General features: G+C 45.7%; 1 protein-coding gene across 5 annotated transcripts in view; it reads right to left on the reverse strand.

Annotated features, from left to right (window-relative positions):
- Positions 1-1,580: 1,580 nt before the first annotated feature.
- IKBKB (inhibitor of nuclear factor kappa B kinase subunit beta) overlaps positions 1,581-24,736 on the reverse strand; it is a 60,382-nt gene continuing 37,226 nt past the window's right edge. For 4 of the 5 annotated variants that reach the window (XM_035699884.2, XM_035699887.2, XM_035699886.2 and 1 more), the window contains 16 exons: positions 23,699-23,788; positions 20,942-21,066; positions 16,807-16,914; positions 15,468-15,597; positions 14,894-15,088; positions 14,100-14,214; positions 12,990-13,113; positions 12,302-12,453; positions 12,065-12,126; positions 10,889-11,010; positions 9,503-9,552; positions 9,296-9,395; positions 8,940-9,087; positions 5,937-6,064; positions 3,579-3,669; positions 1,581-2,511 (listed from right to left, as the gene is read on the reverse strand). In XM_035699884.2, the coding sequence (XP_035555777.1) occupies positions 2,449-2,511; positions 3,579-3,669; positions 5,937-6,064; positions 8,940-9,087; positions 9,296-9,395; positions 9,503-9,552; positions 10,889-11,010; positions 12,065-12,126; positions 12,302-12,453; positions 12,990-13,113; positions 14,100-14,214; positions 14,894-15,088; positions 15,468-15,597; positions 16,807-16,914; positions 20,942-21,066; positions 23,699-23,788 (1,803 nt within the window). In that variant the 3' untranslated portion in view covers positions 1,581-2,448. The remainder of the gene's footprint in view (positions 2,512-3,578; positions 3,670-5,936; positions 6,065-8,939; positions 9,088-9,295; positions 9,396-9,502; positions 9,553-10,888; positions 11,011-12,064; positions 12,127-12,301; positions 12,454-12,989; positions 13,114-14,099; positions 14,215-14,893; positions 15,089-15,467; positions 15,598-16,806; positions 16,915-20,941; positions 21,067-23,698; positions 23,789-24,736) is intronic. The other variant, XM_025441230.3, reaches the window with a different exon arrangement.

Raw genomic sequence — 24,736 nt, forward strand, 5'->3', positions numbered from 1 at the left:
TTTAGATTTTTGTCATGGAGTTGGTTCTGTAATGGGTTGAGACTTTTGGGGATGCTGAGATGGGGCGAATATTTTACATAGGGGAGGAGTATGGATTTTGAGGGGCTGGGTGGTGGATTGTACTGGGTTATATGGTGGTCCCCGCTGAAAGAAACGTGGATCTTAAACCCAGAATCTGTGAATATTGCCTTACATGGCAAAGCATGTCATTACATTAAGGGTCTTGAGGAGAGGAGCTTATCCTAGATTATCCAGACCAGCCCTAAATTCAGTCACAAGTGTTCTAATAATAGGCCCACAGGGGAGATTTGACGGGTAGAAGACAAAGTGGCAATATGACCATGAAGGCAGAGATGTGGCCACAAGTGTAGGATCACCTGGACTCATCAGAAGCCAGAGGAAGCAAAGGAAAGACTCTCTCTGCAGTCTTTGGAGGAAGTGCTGTCCTGTCAGCACTTTGATTCTAGCCTCCAACTGTGAGAACAGATTTCTGTTGCTTAAAGCTGTGCGGTGGGTAGAATTTGTTACAGCAGCCCTGGGAACCTAGTACCACTAGAGGGAGCAGGCTCTTTAGTTGTGCCTGCTGTTAGTTTTCCCACACCCAGTTGGGGACTGATAAGGCAAAAGGAAAACCCAGGGAACTCACCACCACCTCACTCCTCAGGTCCAAGGTCCCTAGCTGGTCTGTCGCCTTCTACCTTTCAGCGACTTCTTATACTTGTTTATAGACAACGGTGAAGGATTTTAGTTATGCTTAAGGGAAAGACTGGGGAAAGTACATCTATTTCATCATCTTGGAAGCAGAAGTCCGACCTCCAGACTTTTCACTTTTTTAATCAAGTAGCATATACCAGTTACGTTAGTCATTTTAAGCCATTGCTTTGGTGATGTCATTTTCTTACTCAAAATTCTTCAGTGACTCCTGGCTGCCTGTAGGTCCATAACCCTTAGGCCAACATTCCTTCCCTCCCCAGTCTGGTGTCATCCCAGCCTGTCTTTCTGGACTTCTTTCCCACTGTGCTCCTCACCAGTGTTTCCAAAATCATGCTGTATCCAACTCTAGCTCTTTGGGATGTTAAAAAATGTTACGCTCACACAAGGGGGGGGGGGGGTAGAAAAGGCTCTGTTGTCAAATGTGTTTGGTAAACAGATTTATACAGTGAAGTCAGTTTACTACAGGACTCTCAGAAACTTTAATATGCTAGGGTACCATGTGAATCTCCAAGAGAATTAAAGCATGAAGCATTTCCTAAACTTGCTTGGCCATGAAACCCTTTGTATGGTTTCCATGGAAGCCAGTTTGTTAAACTCTCCTATTCCAACTTATTTCTGACCAAACTTGCCTATTTTTGATCATCTGAACTCGTTTTGTATTCCTGATTTAATATAAAGAAGTTGTAAAATGTCAAAGAAGCAGTGCTAGTGCTATATGGCACCATCTGATCCATGTACTATTCAATTTTATGACACCTTCCATTAAGTTGGTTTTTGAGTTCCTAAATCCTAAACATAAATATTGTAAAAATAGATTGTGGAACCCAATACCAATGTTTGAGTTATGTTACAAAATATAGAAACTATTTTTTTAAATAAATCGATTTAATAATACTGCTAGCTGATACAAGAAGCAGGAACTCCCCTGTCCCACCACCACCCCACACAGATGTGTCTGAGCAAGGACAGGTGTGGGTACAGTGATCAGCAGACATGGGGCCGACAGATACCCTTTTCTTTTTCTTCCCCACAATGACACACTCCTTGGTGGAATCTGGAACCCGAAGGAAGGAAGCTGCTCTCCTGCCCTGGCTCTAGCGAGTCACTCTGTGGCTGAAAGGACCATGGATGAGGAGAGCTGGTATTCACCTATAACCTTGCTGAAGGTGCACAACCACCAACGTAGTCAGGAAAAGGGAAATTTTAGCAGCAGTGAAATGAAAAGATGAAGAGAAAGGATGGGGCCAGGCCGAGTCTATGATCTAAAAGTCTGTCTGCTTCCGAGTCCAGGTGAAACGCTAGTTGTGAGGACAGGTGGATCAGGGCCTCTGACGATCAGGAGGGGTCAGGAGAGGACAGACTGACATCGAGTGTCTTGCATACTTTGTCCTGAAAGAGTCACGTGAGACAGTTGTCCAGTGGTCTGTGGGGCAAGTACTTTGAGCATTTTTTTGGAGCAGAGGAAGTGGCTTGGTCTCCCCAAATGCTCACGCCTGGCATCAGTGTTTGCTGAGCCTCTGTGATGGAGGACTTCCAGTGTGCAGACAAGTTGCTGGTAGTGCCCACAGAGGGCCACACCCCTGGCCTGTTGTAAATGTCACAACTCCTGGGGAAGTGAGAAGATCTTTGTCCAGGTGCTGAAGACTCCTGGGACACTGTTATAGCAGGGGCCACCGCGGGAGGGCCTCAGGCCAGGCAGCCCCATCAGGCCTCAGGTCAAGGCCACCCACACAGTCAGGAGGCCTGTTCCAGGCTATTCTGCTCTTCTTCCGTCTGTAACCAGCTCCAGTCTAGAGACTGAAAGTCAACAGGCATGTTAAAAATACAGTGGTCACCAATGCACTTCAGGCTGTTTGTCTTCCTCAGGAGGCAACCAGCACAATTTAGAAGGGAATTTAAATCCTCTCATTAATAGCAGTCTTGTTATTGCAGGCTACTCTTGAGCTAAAACTACATTTTTCAAAACCATACAGGAACTTTCCTTTGGCCTAGCTCGAAGTCCCTCAGATTCTGTGACTATGGAAAGAAGACGGGAAGTTTTAGTATTCCCTGTGGCTCACAGCACTTATTTTTGCCCAACTGTGGGTAGGTGGTATCAAGAGCTAAGCTCAGTACCCATTTTCAATCCTCCCTGATGACATGGCCTGAGGAGACTTCCTTTTCCTCTGGCAGAAGTGCAAACCAGCAGTGAACTGCTCAAAATATACCGTCAGGAGGAGGACGAATGTCTCCCCAAACTGGAGACAGGACACTTGAATAAACAGGAAGTGATTACAATCAGCAGTGGTATCTCATCTGATTCTCCTGACAGCTGAAAAGTTAGGGGGAGGCTTGCAGGTCACTGGCTGGGCAGGAGAGGGCCTTTTAAAAATCTGAGGAATGACTCAGAGTCCTCTCAGCAACCTGAGCTTTGCTTTAAAATGTACCTGTGCCTTGACTAGCTTTTTATCAGGTGAGCTTCACTCTAACTAGTACGGCCTACTTAAGGTCTGAGTCCCGGAGAGGTGGGGCTGTGACAGGTTCTTGTTTCATCCCCAGAGTCTGACACAGCACCCCACACACGCAGACGCCCAGCAGTGCTACAGACACCGCAGGGAGAGAAAGACCTTCTTAGAATGATCTTACCTTCCTGGTAAAAATTAAGTGTTACAAAGTGTTACAAGGATTAAATGAAATAATGCACGTAAAATACTTGTACCCATTCAGTAATTGTTAGCTTTACTATATATAATAATAAATAGGTACTAGAAAAGCATAAGCGTTTACTGAACAGAGGACAAGCTGGATTGCTTTTGCTTTTGCTTTTTCTGGTGTGCCATGGAAAGGAAGGATATGGAATAGCTAGGATTCACACAGCCCATTACCCTCAAACTCTGGTCCTGTTCTTTGATGGTGTCTTGCATTGCATTTTCTAGCTGGGTGCAGAGAGTATGTGCTTCAGCCACCAGTTCTTCACTAAAGAAAATGATCACATTATTAGAAAATGCTCAGCATGATTTTTCAGAGATAATACTATTGTTTAGGAAATAAATTACAGAGCTTTTGACAATATTTTTTAAATTAAATTACAATTACTTGGATGCTGTCTTAAAGCACCATGTCCTACTAGTAATCTCATTCGTCTTGTTAAACACTTTTCAGAAGCCCACGCCCAGTCAAAAATAAGCATTACCATTCACAATGTGAAAAAAATAGATCTCTTTTTAATATAAAAGTTAGAAGTAAATAAGTTCTTTCTGACTTAACTAGATAGCTGAATGTAATTCCCTCCAAACTGCCAAAATCTGAAGATATCTCACAAATCACCTATTTTCCAATTTTTGAAATAGAAAAAAGATGATATAAACTAAGTTATTTCACAATTTCCACAGTTCCTTGAGATCTGTGAAAAAGCATGTTCTAGGAACTGATTTCATTTAATCTGCTCTCTCTTTTCTATGATAAGAAATGCACCTGTCCTGTCAAGAACGGCTGTGGGGAGGAAGGGGAGAATATGATAAGCCACTGTCCTATTCCAACTTCAGCTCCGTGACATAGAGGCAACCTGTGCTCCCAGGACGGCTTTTCCAGAGCTACAAGGATATCACTGGAGGGAATATGCCAAATCCAGGAGGACAGTGCCCTGGAATTCTGCTCACTTTGGGAAGCACGACACTCTGATGGAAGGAGTGCAGGCCACATTTTTGCTTGGCTCCTTCTGCATGGCTACTGACTGGATTGAAGGCTCGGTGCCAGCTCCAAAGGGCAACGTAAGAGGCAGAGGACCTGGTTACCATCCTCAGGCTCACAGGAGGTTGGGGAGAAAGTTAAGAATCTAAGGTCATGTACAATGAAGTACCACCACAGTATAGACTATGAACTCCCCAAGCACAGAGCAGGATTTTTAAAACTGCTTTACTGAGATGTAATTTACATACCATAAAGTTCACCCATTTAAGGTGTATAATTTGATAGTTTTAGTATATTTATAGAATTAACACAATCTTTACAATTATCTAGTTTTAAAACATTTTCATCATCCAAAAAGAAACCTTGTACCCCTTATCAGCCCTTTCCCCTTCCCCGCTTTACCTGCCCTAGATAATCATTCATCTATTTTCTATGTCTGAATATTAGGTCACAGCAATGGCTTTACCATCGCCAGTGCCTAAATCCTGACACATAGAAGATGTTGAAGAAACTGCGTGGGAACATACCAGAAACAAAAGCACCCACAGGCGGTCCAAGAAGAGAGCTGGGTGTGTGAGTGGTCAGGGCACTGCGGGGGGTGGGGGGAAGCAGATGCGTCCTGCAGATGGGAGGACCTCTCAGGGCAGGACACCGGCCAGAGGTTCTGGAACTTCCCTATGCATCAGCAACCAGCCAAGGCTTCTGAAAAGCTGCCTGCTGGGCCCACCCCTGAGCAGCTGACTCAGCATCTGCATTTCTAACAAGTACCCAGATGCTGCTGACACTGCTGCTCTGGATCAGACTTTCAGAACCAGTGGGCTAGGCCAGGAGTTTGTAAGGAACAGGGGGTCAGCCTGGAGAGTGGCTCTGGGTGGCCACATACATCTGAAAAGGCTCAGCTTGGATCCTCCAGGGGAGTGGGAAGCCACTACAAGTCAAAGTCACTGGCCAAAAATATAACCTGATCAAATCATATTTTGGGAGGACTCCTTTGACCAGAGAGGGCTTGGAGGCAGTACTGGACAGGAAGCAGGGAGGCCAAAGACTTTGCAGAAAGAGCTGAAATGCTCTGTTCACCACCTCGGTGGCAGTGGCCCAGGTGACAGGAGTGGGGGTGAGGACAGGCAGCAGGAGGAAAACCACAGCTTGGTAACTCAGAGTGGTGGGGGGCGAGAGGGAGGAGGCAGGATGATGGGGTTTGGCCAGGATGATGGGGTTTGGATGATGTACTCCCTGGGGGGAATCTGGTTTTGAATAACAGATGATGGCTGACAGGACTGTATTATAGTATGTGACTGACTAGCACTTTCAATATCCTCATTAAGCAATTAGTAATCCAGGCCTCAAACAAGAAAAGTACTTAGTTAGCAAGTTACAAGGGACTAGGAGAATAAAACACCACATTTGCCTAGCGTATTAACAAACACAAAGAAAAACATGGACAAGATCACTAGATAGACGAACCCATCTATCAAGGATAAACACGCATTTCCATTCCCACAACCTCCCGAAGCGCCCATGGCTAACACACCAGGTGCTGATCAGTGACCTACCTTTTCTTGATGGCCTCGGGCAAGCTGCTGGGGGCTGGTGAAGGCTGAGCCAGCAGCTGACCAGAGTGACTAAGGCGAGAGGCATTCATGCTGTCTGGGCTGCCGCTGACAGGACCACGGACTTTGCTCTAAAGGACAAAAGCAAAAGAAAGTCAATGGAATTTTGGAGCAAAGGGATGATCCCAATTTTGCATTCACACAATGGTATTTTCTCAGGAAACAACTGGTCACAGGACACTAGGTATTCCTACAAGTTATTGGTCAACAACCCTACTCATGACCACAGTTTGCATTTTGGCTTAGAAAATCTATCTATATCTATCTTTTTGATAGAAGGTTGTTTAAAAAAAAAAGATTTTATTTATTTGCGAGAGAGTGCACAAAAGTATGAGAGCACAAGCAGGGGGAGCAGCAGAGGGAGAGAAAGAAGCAGATTCCATGCTGAACAGGGAACCCGTGAGCTTGATCCAGGACTCTGAGATCATGACCTGAGCCGAAGGCAGATATGCTTCCCTGACTGAGCCTCCCAGGCACCCTAAATATTCTCAATATAGGGAGATTTGAGTACCTGTATTCATAGGCTTTATTCATTAATCTGGTTGCTTAACAAATTCTCACAAGGAAATTAAGACAGAGGTCGTCTTGCTTTTCCACATAGAAGTCTGAGACCCACAAAAAAGGTTGGGAATCGCATCATCTGTGCGATGGCTGAAAGGAAAACCAAGATGTTCCAAGTACCACCGCCAGCCGTCTGCTGGCTGCTGCAGCCACTCCACCTCAGTCAGGCTGACCAGTGGCCCCTGCTCCACTGGCCTGTAGCCTGCAGACACGACCTACTATCAACCTTCTCAGCAACTCATGCGCCTCCCCTCTCCATGTCTCTGGCCAAACTCTCATCTCTTGGCCTCACCATCTCCTCATGCACCTGGCTCCTACCCTTGCTGAAGCCTGTGGGGCTTCAGTTCCACATCCTTCCTTCCAGCTGAACATCAAGGTCCAGCTTCAAGCAGTCAGTCAAGTCCTGCTGAACGTCACCCAGGGAGAGACCCAGCCGTCCACCCCATCTTCTCTGCCTGGGCCTGTGAGTATGGCAGGAGGGCACCCCATCCTCTGTCCTGTCCTGTGCTCCACAGGGGCTCCAGGACTCCAGCCGCCAGAGTGGCCCCTCTCTCTTGGGGATGAGATCTGTCGAAGTCTCAGATCTGTTCTCCAGCTGCCATGAGGGATTTCTCTAAAACCCAGATATGACCATACTGTTCCCATATTTAACTTCCTGCAACATGAAAGATAAAAATAAATTCTGTGGTGTTTTCTATACCTTCAAAACAAAGTGTGGCCTGCAGAAGCTGGCGCTTGCCTCCCCATTCCATTCCACAGGACAGCTTTTCACACACATCACACCACTCTGCGTGCAGCACCCAGAACACACCCACTCCTTCAGGCCAATATCCTGTGCCTCTGAAATAGCAAGGTCTTCACTCTGGAATGTCCTCTGCACCTACCTAACTCCTATTCATTCTTCAACTGAAATAACACTTCCTTGTGAAAGTTCTCTGTGCCTCCCTCACCTCCAAGACTGGAGCTGGTGCTCCTCTTTGCACACTACACTCAGCTTACAGCACGAGCTGCTGATGGACACTTCCCGCCCCCAATTCAAGATCACTTCCCTGTGTGTGCCCCTCATCAGACTGCAAGCTCCTGGGTTGGGCTTCATGCTTTCCTCCTTTATCTCCAGTTTTCATGACATTCCTAGGCTCCTGGGTATATAGTCAACACTCAATAAATGTCATGTGAATGCAGATGGCAGATCAGCCATCGCTGGGAAGACCTCAACTTTCCTCTCCTTCCTAAATCTTCTCTCCTTGTCTTCGCTTTCTTTTTTTCTTCCTTTCCTGCAGGAGGAAATCTCACCCACCCCTTCCCAAGGCCAATCCTTCCACGCATGCTCATCATGCTGACACCCCATTGTTCTCAGGATGTGGGTGACTCAACTGTCTCCTACCTCTTGGCTACCGTGAGTCTCCCAGGGCACCGTCTCCTTCTGCTTGGCCTGCAAACCTGCTCCAGTCCATGATCTTAAAAACACCACCCTTGCATCCTGCTTCCACCTTCGACAGCTATCTTCCCATTCTCCTCTTTGCTCTTAAGCACTATCAGTGACTAAATCGCACAGTCATCCCAGGCAACCTCTCTGCAGCCTGCACAGTGTAGGGTCTCTCTCTCTCTCATCAGCTCGTTTCCATGGCTTCCACCTGACTCTTTGCCTTCTCTGCCTTGGGCTCTTTTCTTGTGTCCCATTTTCTGAGCAATACGCAGTAGAATCTCAGCTACAGTAAGACAGTGGGCACCGAAAGCATAGGTGACAATACTAAGCAGCACAGGATCGGATGAGGATGGACCAGGTCACGCAGACATGCCCTGCACTGGGCTGCAGGAAGGTCCCCCAAAAGATCTGTCTGTGTCCTAGCTCTGGGAACCTCAGAATGTGACCTTACTGGAAAAAGGGTTTTTGTAGCTACAGTTAAGGATCCTGAGAGGAGATTATCCCAGACTACTGAGTTGGGACCCAAATCCAATGGCAAGGGTCCTTGTATGAGACACCCAGAAGACAGATATAGAGAAGAAGGTCTTGTGAAGACACAGGCAGACACAAGAGTGATGTGGCCCACAAGCCAAGGAACATCTGGGGCCACCAGAAGATGATAGAAGCAAGGAAGGAGTCCCCCTAGAGATTGCAGAGGGACCCCAGCCCCATCAACACCTTGGTTTCAGACTTTGCCTCCAGACTGTGTGGCATACTTCCCTACAGCGGCCACAGGAAAGGCACCCATGCAGAATTACAAACATGGGATGCCTCCCTGGCACTCTACATCCCAAAGGAGGGGAATGCAAATGAGTGGTCGGTCAGGGGCTGTGTAGTCTCCCATGGAGGTGGTGACAGCAGGAGGTGGAAAGGCCCTGAGAGGCCTGCGGGCTGAGGGCCTGGCCATGGGGCTCACTCACACAAGCGATCTTCAGGAGGTTCCAGAGCTCCTTCTGCCGCTTCTCCTGAAGCCGGACAACAGTCTTCTCATCTTCGTTCATTAAACTCACCACTTCTTCCACCTTGGGCAACAGTTCCAGAGCCTTCTGCTTACAAACCACAGTTTTACTGTAAAGAATAAATGTGACAAACTCCAGTGGCACTGGGGTTGGAGAAAGTGGAAGAACACAATCCCTGGTAACTAGGAATCCGACAGCAGCTGTGGATAAATTTTCTCCAGGTGAAGCAAGTCAGAGGGGAGCCAGAAAAAGACCTCATGTGAGGCCTCGCAGTTTCTCCGAATTCCACCCTTGGGCAGGAAGGTCAGGGCAGATACCTGAGCTGCGTATAAATCACTCGCACTTTCTTCTCAAAACCTTGGATGGCCTGCAGGAGCAGCCGGACCATCTCCTGACTGTCGCCATCAGTTCGCTGGTCTGGAAAGAGGGAAGGAGCTGCACAGTTCTTCCCGGTGGCCAGCAGAGCGCCAACGCTGCACACCTCACAAAACAAGGCACCCATGGCCCACAGAAGCCCCACTTACCTCTGGGCTTTTCCCTAAGCCTCCTATAAAGCTCCCTCGCCTGCTCTTCTCTGAAACACAGGAAGAAGAAATACATTTAAAACACCAGGTAGGTAATTCCTGCCAGTACAATGAGTGCCTTTTAGAAGCAAGACAGGGAATGCCTGGGTGGCTCAGTGGTTTAGCACCCGCCTTTGGCCCAGGGCATGATCCTGGAGTCCCTGGATTGAGTCCCACATCGGGCTCCCTGCATGAAGCCTGCTTCTTTCTCTGCTTCTTTCTCTATCTGCCTACCTCTCTCTCTCTCATGAAAAAATAAATTAATTTTAAAAAATAGAAGATGGGCATTACGCCTTGATTGGAGGGAATTATTACCCCTGGAGCTATTCCAGGTGATGCCTATAACAAGGCAACGATGGCCCTCATTATTAAACCTGAACCATCTCTAAGGTTTAATGAGCAAGAGTCTCAAGGAAGTGAGTTTCTACTCTGTCCCTTGGAATTTCCTGTCCACGTGGCTTCTGCAATAGTGACTCCAGTGCCATAACCTGGAGAGCAAACGGCCTCCTTGAAACTCAAGCCCAAGGGCAACAGAATCTCCTAACCGTTTCCAGCCTTGGCACAGTGAAAGTGACTGACATTCTCAGAGGTGACTTATTTGAAAACTAAAGGAGAATAAAGGGTTAAATAATTGGAGAAAACACAGAATCCGGATCATGAGATTTCCCGTTTGAGATTCTGGTCCTGAGAACTCTAGTAAAGGCATCAGAGGACCCTGCTGAGCCCAAGTGAGAGCTCCCATGTGTGTGATGCAACTCGTCTGCTGCCCACCCACCTGCACCCTGGGAGCTCCGTGTTTCCCTTCAGGTCTGATTCCCTTCAGGTCAGACGGCTTGGCGGGGACACCTTATCACCCCCTACAGCCAAGGCCAAATTCCTCATAGAGACTCAAATGAACAGTTTCTGGATTCAAACTCTTAAGCCCTGCGAGGCTCCTCCTCTGTTCTACTTTCTGCTCTTCGAGCCACAACTGGATCACGGCAGGAGGTATGAACAGTGATGTCTGAAGCCACGGCAAAGGCTGCTTCCATCACAGCCTTTACAGTTTTTGAACCCCTGCTCTACCTGAGTCATCTGAATTGATCACAACTCTGTGAGGGCTGACAGTTCTTCTTGCCACTCGATAGATATGGAAATGAAGGCTGACAGTGATGGTGATTTGCCCTTGCTCATCCCTGGCACTCCTCTGGAACATGCCAATATGCTCCACCAGAGGGTCATTCTCTATAGAATGGTCTCCTACAGCTTCCATAATAACCACACTTGCACCCTTGGACAATTCCCAGACGCATATGGAAACTTGGCTGGGGCGTGTGCGGGTTGGTCCACTGGCCAGCTGGTACTCACAGGTCATCCAGCGTCCCCCCCTGCTTCCGCCCCATCGGGCTCCTCTGCAGGTCCACGATGTCCGTCTGCAGTGCCATCATGCGTTCCACCAGGTGCTTCACTTCATTCTCCTGATGAAAAAGCTGTGCTCATGTCAACTGACGTAATAAGAGCCTTCTGAGGTGCAGGATTTGGCGGGCAAGTCGCCCTCCCAAACTCACTGAAGACTCTCAACTGACCGGCTAGAAGGGATACAGACTTTGGAGTCAGATGGCCTGAGTTTGGATCTCAGGTCTATCACTTTCTGGCTGTGTGACCCCGTGGGCAAATCACCTAAGCCCTGAGCTACAGTTTCCTCTGCCATAAAATAATCCTCTAATGAGGCCATTTTAGGGCCCAGACAAGATACGGTGTATAAAGTATCCAGCCCGGTGCCCAGAACAAAGAAGATGCCCCATATGTATTCCTTTCTCCCCTTTGTCTATCCCACGTGGAGAGGCCTGGGTGCCTGTGTTTCATAGTTTATGTACATAAGTGCCAGTGTACACTCACTGCCTCTGTGGTTAGGTGAGTTATTATCTATATCATACTCACCTTATACATACACGTCAGTATTGGTGCATAGAAACTGATGTGAAGACACAGAAGTGAAGGTCCCTCCCCAAGTTCTCAGCAGAAAATGAAAAGTCCAGAAAAGGCCTTGGAGCATTCAGTCTTTGATTTGTGTGAGGTCCACTAAGCCATACTTACTTCCCTTACCTCACAATTAACATTTTTCAGTGGGTACTGGATTTCTGCTGTTCTAAGACTTTATGCCTAGATGACTTCTCTCTATGGATTTAGCGTCCCAACAAAATAGGCCAAACCCCTGGCAGGATGGAGTGTTGACTATTCATATAAGGCCCTTTCTAATAGGAAGAAGTCTAGGCCTCCCACAAGGATCCTTCGCATTTGGCTCCTTGTTCAAATCTGTACCAGGTCCAGATAGCTTCCACATCTGCCATTGAGGGGGCCCCTGTACTGCATATCAACCTGGCCTTTTCCCCAGCAAGTCCTAGTTAAGGTCAGAAAGCAGGATGAGGACAACCTGATTCCGGACATACAAACAGACCTAGTGTTTGAGGAGAGAGTGAGAAATGGTAGTGGGAAGCCTCAGCCCCCCTCTGTAAGGACAGGAATTTAAATTGAGTGTCCTACCCGCCCACAGAGCTCCACGGCCTGTTCCATTTCCCTCCAGGCCAGCAGAAGTTTATCTGATGCTGGAAAAAAAAATTGTAGGGGGGGAAGAAAAAAACAAAATGAAAACACCACAAAAACAAAATAGAAACAAACAACTCAATTGTAAGAGACAAAAGAAACCTCAAGAAGAAAAAAAAAAAAAAAAGAAAGCAAGAAATGGTCTCTCCAAGCTCATGGCAGAAAGAGTACACTCACTGATTCCAAACTCAGTTTGCTCACTGTACTTCTCCAGGTCAATCTGGATGCTGGTTTTAAAGAAATCCAATTTGGCTTTGAGCTGCTGAGACATGGAAGCCATAGAATTCTTCATCTTGGAGAGGCAGCTATTATTCCGAAGGAGATTCATCCTGCAGGGACCACAAGAAACAGCCTTTGGGCATCTTTGCAATCCAAATACCATGTCCTGTACAATAACAAAACCACCTCAAACGCTGAGGCAGGTCCCTACTCTAATTATTATTATAACATAAGCAGCCACTTCTAATCATAGTTTCCTAGCCCTCTGCTAGCACGAGGTTCCGCAGCAAAATTGGAAGTAGGCCAATACCACACAAAGGGCCAGTGACCTGGAGAGCCTGAAGTCAGGGGGTTTTTGCTGACCCGATTGCGGTGAGGTTTTCCACATTCCAAATTCTGCCCCTTGTTCAGCCAGCCCAGCCCTCAGTTTACACTCCTGCTCCATGAGCCAACCTCACTCACCTCCTAAAGTCTAAAAGGGCCTCCCTCAGCCCTGCCCAGCTGACCACTTCCTGCCCATCCAAACCAGCGTCTCTCTCGTCTCTCCTTCCCATTGCTTCTGGGCCCCTGCCTCTGCTGCTTTCCTGTGGCAAAAGCCACCAAGCAATTTGAAATAAGTTAAGTCCCAAACCGCCTGGCATAGTACATGGCAGCTCGCTGTCCCTGCTGCAGCCGGTTACAGTCTTCCTTCAGGGTCTGGATGCTGTGCCAGACCTGGCCCCACACTTTCCTCAGTTGGAAGAAAGACAGGTTCCTCTTGGGCTCTTGAACTGGAACAGAGACATAGGCAACTGTCAGAGGATAACTGCCCTACCATGAACCACATCCTACCTCATGACGTCACTGGTACTTTTACCCTGCATGGTTGTAGAACTGCTATGCTACTCCAGAGCGGTTTTGGGGGTTAGACCTGGCTACTCTCGTGGCCATTTTTTGTACCCCATTAACAGCACAAGTGTGTACCAATCAATACCTATCAATCTGAAGAAACATTTTGTGAACCATGTACAAATAATCACATGTATACAGAAAAGATTTCTGTTTAAAGCAGAAATCTGTTTCTGCTTTAAACAGAAATCTTTATGTTTACAACATTTAAGGTCATACGTAGTTTTCTAAAAATTCAGCTTCAAATAGTAGTCCTGGAACATGCTGAAATAAGCAGTAAGTCTGGAACTAAGACTTTGGATCATTGATATCTTTATCCTTTTATTCTTTTTTTTTTTTAAGATTTTATTTATTTGACAGAGAGAGCACGAGAGAGCACAAGCCCTCTCTTTGCCCTCTGATTCGATCAAGCTCAGAGGCTTACAGGCAGTATTCTCTGTCCTGTGCTTAAAGTTCTACCTTGAGATAGAAATTGAAGACTTCCTTTCCTCTTTTTTGGCTGGGCTACTCGTAAGTCCTAAGTAATGAAGGCTGCCCAGGGACTGGGTAAGCTCATCTCCTTGGTTGTGGACCCCCTCCCCTGGTCCATGTCTCTCCCTCCTACCTTGTCCCAAGCACTGTAGTGATTTTTTGAAAATATTTTATTTGACAGAGAGAGTGACCATAAGCAAGGGGAGCAGCAGGCCGAGGGAGAAGCAGGCCTCCCACCAAGCAGAGGGTCTGACATGAGGCTCGATCCTAGAACCTTGGGATCATTACCTGAGTTGGAGGCATACACCCAACTGACTGAGCCACCCAGGCATCCCAAGTGATTAATCAAAACAAAACAAAACAAAACAAAACAAAACAAAACCAATGATGTTCTTACGAATACAGCTGACACTTTCAGGTTGGGGCCGTGGGGAGATCTGAGTCTCATAGGCGATTTTACTGTTGTCAAAGAGAAAGACAAGGTCCATATCCAGTGTGCGGCCCTCATTCAGCTGCAAAGGGACAAGAACAAGAAGAAATCTTGTGGGTCCCACTCCTGCCTTTTTCAAGTAATAACACAGGGATTTCAGAGCGCTTCCTGCTGTTCGCCGATGGCATCATCTTCAGCCAGCAGGTACTGAATGTCCAGGAAGCCTTTTTCAATGACTCCAGCCTAGATGTCCCTTTGTGTTCCCTTTATACTTATCATCCAAATGTGTGTCTTATTTACTACTTGCTAGTAGTAATAGCTTTTTTATCTATTCTCTATTATTTTTACTGTGCAATGCAGATGTTCACTATCTCCCTTCCTAACCAATGCTTGGTTCTCATAAGTTAACTTCATCGGTTCCTTGGGACAGGGACCAGGTGGTGCATAGCTGTAGCTGTCCACATGGTTCTGTACGCAAAGGTACACTGGAAACAGCTCTGGCTGACTCGGAGGAGCAAAGCATTGCTTTGGCAATGAAGGCAACAACAGAAAGGCATCTAAGTGGTCTGAAAGTAACAAGTCAACCGTAGAAGGATTCGTGTATCCCATTAGGTATTAGATCGATGCAGGGGATCTCACATTCCAACTAAAAAAAACAGAGAGGTACCTGTACCATGCAACAGAGTAGAGCTGAAATCTGAAGAGCCTGGGGGCAAAGTCAGAGTTAAACACCAGGCATTCTGTAAGGAGCAGGGGCTGACCTTGCCGTCTGAAATGCACTGAGCGGCGGGCTTGTCAGGGATCAGTGCCAGCCCAGCTTCCTGCAGCAGCTCCTGGTCCTTCTCGGGGATTCCTGTGTCATGCTGGATTCGGGCCTTCAAGTTCTGCAGGCTCTCGTCCTCAGTCACTGGATAGGTGTGAATGATGCCTGTGACCATGTTCAAGATATGAACCAGCTGCAACACAACCCAGATGTTATTGGAAAAAAACCCATCTTTACAGAGAAGCCCAACTCTTTGCCTGTGTCGTCTACTGCTCGCAACATTTTCCAGCCCCACAAAGAAAGGGGCAAGGCTAGCTGGGGGAAAGGAGTCCCAGTGGGAGCAAAGGAACGAGGGTTCCTATGTTCTGGTCTTTAATACTCCTGCTTGTCCACAGCTATGACCTTACAACTGAAGTCAGTTAGCACAGGGATAGGCACTCATAGGAGCCCCCTCTCCACGGCTCAGATGGCCCATGACCTGCTTCATAAGGCGCTCTTCTTTCTCCTGAGCCTGGCCACAGCCCCTCAGGGGCCTGACTGCTGCCTCGGGGCTGACCTAGCTCCGCACTTACCTTTAGGTTTAAGATGTCATCCAGGGCCTTGAAGCAACCATTGGGCCCGTACACAGGGTCGGTGCCCCTTTGCCGTGGGTGCCACATCAACATGAGCTGCAGCCACTTCTCCAGTCGCTGTGCCAGGATGCTGAGAAGAACGAGGGCACGGTGTGGGAGGAGACCACTGCACTGCCCTCAGGCGGCCTCCCACACAAAACTGGAAGGTACGCACCTCACACACACTCACCGCTACACATACACCCGTGGCAACCAGTATGATTATTGAAAATGAATTTCCCCCTGAGAGAAAGCGAACATTTCCAGCCAGACTAATGATTTGAGTGCTTATCCTTTTACCTGATCTGCTAAAATACCCCCTGAAATCCCAGATTTCTCAACAGATAGGTCAACAGACCAATGATCACCTGGCTGCAGGAGAGTGAAATGTGAAGCTCTTCATATGCCGCAGGTGTGTCCTACCTCCAGGTGAGCCCCCTGCCCCAAGCTAGACCCCATTCTGCCAGGTTTATTTTAATCCACACCCATCCCATGTCCTCCCTCCTGAACCCCTGCAGCGCAAAACCCACTCATGGTTCCCACAACAAAGTTCACACTCCTTCCCGGGCACAGGTCTGCCTCATGTAGGCACTCTCAGCCCCCACGAAGGCCAACTCTCTTTGCACTGCCCCTGGAACATGCCTTTGCTCCCCTCACTCCTTCCCCCTCAGCCTTCCTTCCTCTTCATCTATCCATGTCCTGCACATCTTTCCAGAAAGTTCCAGCTCATCCAAAGTCGTTCCAGTTCTAGTCCACACGCTACCGCTCTCCCCATCCTCTAAATACTCATGGTAATTATTATCTGCACCACTCGGCTGTGTGTGACTGCCTTGCCACTTTCTTTTGTACTACTATACAATGTTGATATTACTATCTAAGTGTTCACATTCTGGCTCTAAGACTAGTTTGCAATGCTGTGCAAACTACAAAGATTTGTTGACTATGACACAGTATGAGGCTACACAGGAGTGCAAAGAGAAGAAAAACACAATCTGAAAAGGCTTACGGTTGACTAGAAGACAAACCCTATGCAAAACCAAATGTAATACAAACTAGAAGCTACTAAAGGTGGTAAGAGGTACAGATAAATTGTTATGTGAATTTAGAAAAGAGATCATTTCTAGATGGGGTGAAGAGTGGGAATCCATTCTAAGTTTATGACTGAGATGATCATCTCAAGTCCTTAAGTCACAGGATGCTATCCTGATAACCTCTTGAAAAGCTTTCCGATGTTACTGGAGACACCTATTTCTAAAAAAGGAAGAAAACTACGTAGAGGATATGTGCCACTGTGCCTTACCTGTTCAGATTATTGGGATAGGGTAAGGAGCTTGAAAACTTCACCGCTCCATTCAAGTCCTCACTGACGACAATGTCCATCTCACTCTTCTGCCGGACTTTGGAATGCCTGCAAACATGTCATCTCCTTGATTATAGCCCCCAAGTCACTTGGGCAAGAGGTACTTTACATCTGTAACATATCACTTTACAACTGTACAGGATACCCCCGGGTTGCAATTTTATCTTTGGGTAGCAGTCAATGCATCTGCATCTGGCTGGGATGATTTCTTTGAGAGCTGAAAAACAGTCTGTACCGCCTGAAGGAGTGGAGGCATCAACCCTCCTGTGCCCAGAGTACCACAGCCAGTACTGCCAACTTCTAATCTCATCCTTAGCTTGTCTTTATAATTTTCTCCACTTTTCATTTTATCTAATACAAAATTCATGTTTTTTTTTTTTTTAAAGATTTTATTTATTTATTCATGATAGTCACACAGAGAGAGAGAGAGAGAGAGAGAGGCAGAGACACAGGCAGAGAGAGAAGCAGGCTCCATGCACCGGGAGCCCGACATGGGATTCGATCCCGGGTCTCCAGGATCACACCCTGGGCCAAAGGCAGGCGCCAAACCGCTGTGCCACCCAGGGATCCCAAAATTCATGTTTTGACAGAGGATACAATTAGAACTTCCAAACCAGGATCACTGCACACGTATCACGTTTATAGGATATACGCGCAACACATGCACACGCAACACACTTCCCTCTAAATGTAGGTGACTAAATGTTAACTCTAGTGGTGAATGAATTCACATTTCCCAATTTAGAGAACTTACTGATGCACCGATGCACCGGAAATAGTATTTGAAGGGGAAAAAATGTTAAACGCAACTAGTTTCAAAGCTTTTCAGTGATGAGGAAAATGCCTTAAATTTGAATTATGCTTCATAGATAACCAAGTACTTCAACACCGAACACAGGCTTCTTTGCCACAATAATCCCATGTGGTAGGCCCTGTTTTTAGTCCCCCATTCAGTGGTAAGGACATGAAGATCAGTTGACTTGCCCAAGGTCTTATAACTACAGAATGGCAGATCTGGACTCAAACCCAAAGTCTACCATTCTTTCTACTCTGTCTGAATGTACAAGTCTTTCCTTCCCAAAAACACCTGGGAAATTCAAATAAAAAAATACTTTAGTCCTGAACACTTCTCATAGGCAAGGGGTCAGCTGGCCTGTCTGGAGCATGTGGGAAGCCTACAGGCACTGGCACATGGCAGTGGCCACCGGCTTACAGCTCTGGCTGGTACTATGATTACTGTAAGGCAGGGGCAAGCTTGTCATTAGTCCATCAATGGAAAATTATAAACATAAAAGGACATAGTAAATAAATGTTTATTGGTTAGGTCCTGAAAAGTATTTCAAAGTAGCATTACAACAGAATTATGAAGCTCAAACTGCCTCTGTCCTGAAATTACTATCCACTTGCCATCTGAGACGAGAGAGTGAAATTTTTAAAAAGTTGTCTAAGGCATTACAAGACAAATGAGACAGATAATTCTCACAAACTAGTCCACTAAACAGCTCCTGACTGGGTGTCCAAGTCTGCCTGAAGTGTCACCTGGCCTTCCAGCACTGGAGTGGAGTTCTAAAAAGCTGATTCTGCAGACAACAGACTTACCATACAGATGCTGGGACATTAGGGATATATTTTCAAATAGCACTTGTTCTTCCAGTTTGAATGGATTTTAACTCATCTTGTTAAAAATAATGAAAAAGCTCAACATTTGAACTGAAGAAAAGCAGCAATTCTTTGATTAGTTAAAAATATTGATGTACAGATATTTAAGTTATTTTTATGATGGTTATAGAATAAGGTGTGACTATAAATTAATGAGCCAATTCCTTAATATTCTAGAACTTACGCAGCTCAAGTACTGCTTGTTTTAAAATAAACCACCACAGGAGGGCATACTTTGCCATTTTGCCAGACTCCAGAAAAGCAGTCACCTGGCCTCATTTCTCTTTGCATTATACATGTTGACTGAACTGGACTGCCATCACAAAAACCACTCTTCTAGAGTTGATTTCCAAGGCTAAATCTTATAAGTAAATAATTAATGATGTAAGTTAAGTACCTGTCCTTTGAAAAAGTTACTGTTTTCATTACTTCCAAAAAGATATTTAGAAAAATATAATAGCCAGTGCTGGCAATGGTATGGTAAAAGAGGCAGCTTTGTATGTTCCTGGTCAAAACATTATTCATACAACCTTTCTGTTGAGCATTTTAATACACATCAAAAACCTTTACGATGCACATAATTTTTGATCAGTTAATTCCACTTCTAGGAATTGTCCTAGGGAAATAATTATGGATCCATAAAGATTTCCCTATAAGAACATTATTCTTGGTGTTATTTTAAGAAGTAAAAATTCTAAACCACCTATGCTTCCAATAACGGGGCATAAATTAAATAAATTTCAGTATAGCCATTCAGTTGCATACCAGATATGACAAATAATGGAAAAACATAAAGGATTTTCAATAGCAAGACTGAGAAGCAGGTTACAGGAGAGTATAATAATTTGTGTTTTTGTAAAAAGTATAACATATACTGAAGAGCCTGGAGACACACAAAAATGTTCATAGTGGTTCTTTCTGGATTGTGTGAAAGAAATTCTCATGGTGTAAAAATGTTTTGTGAGCACATGCAGGACAGTTCATATTATGTTAATCATTGATGTAAAAAAGAGGTGAAACACAAACGAACCAACAGACAAGTACAGACCAATTTTCTTGTACCCATATGAAACACCCTTGGAAGCACACCAAAAACCAGTAGTAGCAGGTACCTATGGGGAAGGAAGCCAGGTGGTGGGGAGGCTGCCCAGAGGGGACTTTTCAGTGCATACTCTTTTATCACTTTTGGAAGCTTGAACCATATGAACTTATTACTGCTCTAAAACAAAACAATACAAAACAAAAACTGGAAATAAAAACAAAATTTGGGGGATCCCTGGGTGGGTCGGTGGTTTAGCGTCTGCCTTTGGTCCAGGGCGTGGTTCTGGAGTCCCGGGATCGAGTCCCGCGTCAGGCTCCCGGCATGGAGCCTGCTTCTCCCTCTGCCTGTGTCTCTGCCCCCGCCCCTCTCTCTCTATGTCTATCATGAATAAATAAAATCTTTAAAAAAAAAAAAATTGGAATAACAGTTGCATCATTTAAATTAGTGTGTGGCCTCTCAATACTCTGAATGAAACCTAATTTAGGGGAATGTTAGTTTTCAAACTACACATTTTGGTAATGATTTACCTTCACATATACAATGAACACTTATACACTTATTTTTGTAATTAAAAAAAAGGCAAAGATATAATTTTTTAAAAAGTATATCCTTCAGTTTTTTATTTATAAATCTTTTTTCTGGTAACTTTCTTGTGTGCAAATTGGTTCAAATTTTAAGCCACTTTCTTATGCTTTTATTTTTTATTTATTTTTTTTTTTAAAAAGATTTTATTTATTTATTCATGATAGTCACACAGAGAGAGACAGAGAGAGACAGAGAGGCAGAGACACAGGCAGAGGGAGAAGCAGGCTCCATGCACCGGGAGCCCGACGTGGGATTCGATCCCGGGTCTCCAGGATCACGCCCCGGGCCAAAGGCAGGCGCCAAACCACTGTGCCACCCAGGGATCCCTCTTATGCTTTTAAAACAAAAATTTATATTTAGGAATGGTAAAATTTGTCAATAATACACTTCCACGAAAATACTTATCATTTGTCTTGCATACATGTCCTTTATTTATTTACTAATACACAGCATCTTCAGTATAAGTACACTGTTGTATAAAGCAGTCTGTAAATGTACTGGCATGTTGCTACTGAATACAGGGCAAATATTTATACGGCATTATTTTTAAAGATGTTAACACTTTAACAATTGCTCTACTTTTCCAGGATTTTTGAGTCTGGACTGCCCATGTGCTGGGTCCTAACATGACATCCTCTATGGGAGACAGATGACCGATGCCTCGGGCCCAGGCTGGAAGTGCCCGGTGAGGTGGGAACAGGTAAAGGATGTGACAAAGACAGGGGGACACAGTCCTCCCTTCAGGAGGTGCTCCTCGCCCCACCCACAGGCCCCCCGTCCCTCACTCACCACTGCACGGGCTGCCAGTTAGGGAGAAAAGGTCGGAAGCCCGTGATGCACTCAAAAGCCAAGGTGCCAAAGCTCCAGTAATCCACGGTCACTGTGTACTTCTGCTGCTCCAGGAGTTCCGGGGCCTGTGTAAGAATGTGTGGTGGGAAAACACCTGAGCTGCTTCCTCTTCTGAGGAGCTGCCACAGGAGGGGGCAACCTGCCCCTCTAATCATGTCCCCACATGCCCCTGACTCCATCCAGAGCACATTGGCATGTCCATTCCAGGGTGAGGAGGTGACCACATGTGTAACTGGTGGTGTCTAGAATTTTTTGGCACTTCATTCACTCCTGATATTGATACAAGGGCCCCTAGGGGTGTTTTGGGTAGACCAGAGAACATCATATGCCCTTTTCTTGGGTGCAGTGTCCAGGTGGGAAGATAGCTTACATACAACAAAGGAAAATGACACCAGGCTATACACACCAAATGCGTACACACACATTAAATGATGACCAAGTCTCTTAAACTGATGTGATTTAGGAATGTGGTCGTACAATGAGATGGGATATTTACAATCAGCCAGATGCAGGACTGCTCCCCAAGCAGAGACAGCTGAAGTAACCAAGCAAAGCTTTGAAGCACAGAACAGAACCTGGGTCAGAAGAAGGCTCCTCACATAAGTGTCTGCGAGGGGACATTCCAGAAAGGACCATCACAAGCCCAGGCAGGGAGACAGGACCATGGACTGTCTGGCTAGAAGTGTGACCCTTATGGAAGGGTCAAGGAGTGCCAAACACGAGGAAAAATTGGGGAAGGGTCAGATCAATCTCTGTATCTGGTTATAGACAGAAGCTTTAGTTTTTAAAGGTGAAGATTTCACTGAGCATCCTGGTCAGAGCACGGGGTCACCTCACATCACTCCTGCTGAGCCCGTGAGGCTCCCAGAGTATACTCAGTAGGACCTATGTAATTACATGATATGGACACAGGGCAGGGGCCTAAATCACAGCCCCCCATGGGTCACCACTCTGAGACCTCTATCCAGAGAGCAGGTCATAAAGCGATGGAGCCTGTTACCCTAGTTGGTAGGATAAGCAGGAAGTATAAATGCACTCAAAGAGACATCAAAGAATTTCTTCTTATTTTTTAAGAACTAGATAAAACATTTAAGCTTATTTAGCCCAGTGGCTTTCAACCTTTTTTTGTTTGTTCATTAAACTGCAGACCCCTCGATCAACCAAAATTTTACTGGTTGTTACCATCCACAAGCAATCTATTACCAAGTCTTATGGAGTCTCTTGCTAGGCATTTCTTTTTTTTTTAATTTTAATTTTAATTGTTATTTTTTTTAATTTATTTTTTATTTTTTATTGGAGTTCAATTTGCCAACATATAGCATAACACCCAGTGCTCATCCCATCAAGTGTCCCCCTCAGTGCCCGTCACCCAGTCACCCCCACCCCCCACCCACCTCCCTTTCCACCACCCCTTGTTTGTTTCCCAGAGTTAGGAGTCTCTCATGTTCTGTCTCCCTTTCTGGTATTTCCTACTCATTTTTTCTCCTTTCCCCTTTATTCCCTTTCACTATTTTTTATATTCCCCAAATGAATGAGACCATATAATGTTTGCTAGGCATTTCTTGACTTATTTTCTACATCCTCAATGCTACCACCAGCTCTGAGCTTACTATCACAACAGCCTCCTTACTACTTACCCGCTATTTACTCTTGTTCAGTGCAATTCATCCTCCACAATGCATCAAGACTCATCTTTTCAAGGGGTAATACCAATCCCTCTCCAAATTTAAACCCTTCAGTGTCTTTCTGGTCCTCCATGGACTACATCCTTTGCTTCAATCCCTTCTTTTCCCTGCCTCCAGCCCCTTCCAGTCCCAGACTAGGTGAGGTCCTCCTAATACATATTTTTATAACACCCCACCCTTTCCCTTTGTAGCACTTGTCACAATTGTAGTTTCTTAGTTTCTGTGTAAGTGTGGGGGGTAATGCCTGCTCTCTCACCAAACTCCAAGCTCCTAAAGACCAAGGAAATGCCAGTCTCTTTCCCATTGCATCGCCAACTCCCAGCACAGTGCCTGGCACACAGACACAAACTATAATACTCAGTCGGTATTTACTGAGTGAATGAGTGACTAAAATAGAACCCCAATATTTAGACCAAATGATGTACAAATAGGAACTTGGCTCCTTCTTGGTGGCCAAGACACCACATGGAAACTGTGGCTTCTACGGACCAGCATGGATCTAGTTTAAACTCTTTATTTTCAGATAAAATATTGAAACCCAAGACATTATGGGATGTGTAGAAGGGCACATACTAACAAAGCCCTTCTGATATCAAAGAAGATAACCATATCCTTCCATTGGGCCTCCACTGGCAGAAAGTGCTAACTTGAGGCACACCTGGGTGGCTCAGTCAGTTAAGCATCTGCCTTTGGCTCAGGTCATGATCTCAGGGTCCTGGGATCAAGTCCCTTATGGGGCTCCCTGCTCAGCAGGGAGTCTGCTTCCCCCTCTCCTTCTGCCCCTCTCCACTCGAGCACACACTCTCTCTCATCCTCTCTCAAATTAAAAAAAAAAGTGCTGACTTGAACAGATTATATCTCTGTCATACAACAATTCCTATATATTTGGGAACCGTCTAAAGAGCTGGCAAGATTTAGATGCTAGAAGGCAAGGACAGAGAGGAGCCGCTCAAGTTCAGCCATCAGAGAGAAGCTGATAAACAAACACATAAATCTACATCTCATTTCTTACCAGGTATTGCAGGGTCCCCACAAAAGAAGTACAAAGACTGCCCTGATCCAGTTCCTTGGCATATCCTAGGTCAATAATTTTGTGTATTAACTGGAAAAAAAAAAGAGGAGAAATTGGAGGATTATGAAAATACACTGTCTTCTTATAAGAACTGATTGCTGACAAGAGCAGAGGATATTTCTGAATTCCCCAGTAGTATTAGATCCTGAGTTCCTAAGAACCACCAAAGAAGGCTCCCTTCAATATGGCAGATATAAGGCAAGAGAAAACACGCACAGTAAAAAGGCTGAAAAAAAGATACATGTTCTCCTTGGCTCTGCAACTAATCACTAGTGGAAGGTCAATATGAATGGACTATGCCCCAGCCCTCAAGACTGCTAAATCTGAACTTTATGAGGTTAAAGACCTTCTCAGGAAATACCCTTAGTTCTCAAATCTTAGAACACTGGCAAGAATGAGTATGAACCGAAACAAAGGTGAGCCCTATGAATAGTCACGGGTCAGGCCCAAAAATGTTGATGGACTGAGTTGGATTACTATATTACTATATTCCACTCAGCAGACCCCTTGCTTGTCACCCCCAGCCAAACAAAGCAAGGCTGTGAAAAGGCACAGTGCCAAGGTGTGGTGCTGTGTGGGGAGATAACCCCCACACCCAAGCAGGAGGGCCCCTGAGGAGGGTCCCAAAGAGCTCTGTGGAGACTGAAGGCTGGGTCAGGCTCTATGGGCAGGTGCCAGCTCCAAATGCCTCCTCTGTGTCACATCCAATGCAAGTAATTCCAGGTTAGCATCAAACATTGTGCTCTCAAACACACAGGAAACAGAAAGTCTATTTCTAAGAGGTACTGGTCCCAAAGGCTGGGGCGGAGGTGGGAAGAGAAACATTATTTGCCTTATCAGATTCCTGCAACTTGGGCAATTAACAATGTGATCCATTCAGACTTGCCTCCATCTGCAAGCAAGAGCTTTTTGCTGAACTCCATTTCAAATCAAAAAGTGTTCCCAGAGAATCAAAGCAAATACAAAGTCAAGGAAATG

Source organism: Canis lupus, chromosome 16 (assembly GCF_003254725.2).
Source record: "Canis lupus dingo isolate Sandy chromosome 16, ASM325472v2, whole genome shotgun sequence".
Taxonomy (NCBI): domain Eukaryota; kingdom Metazoa; phylum Chordata; class Mammalia; order Carnivora; family Canidae; genus Canis; species Canis lupus.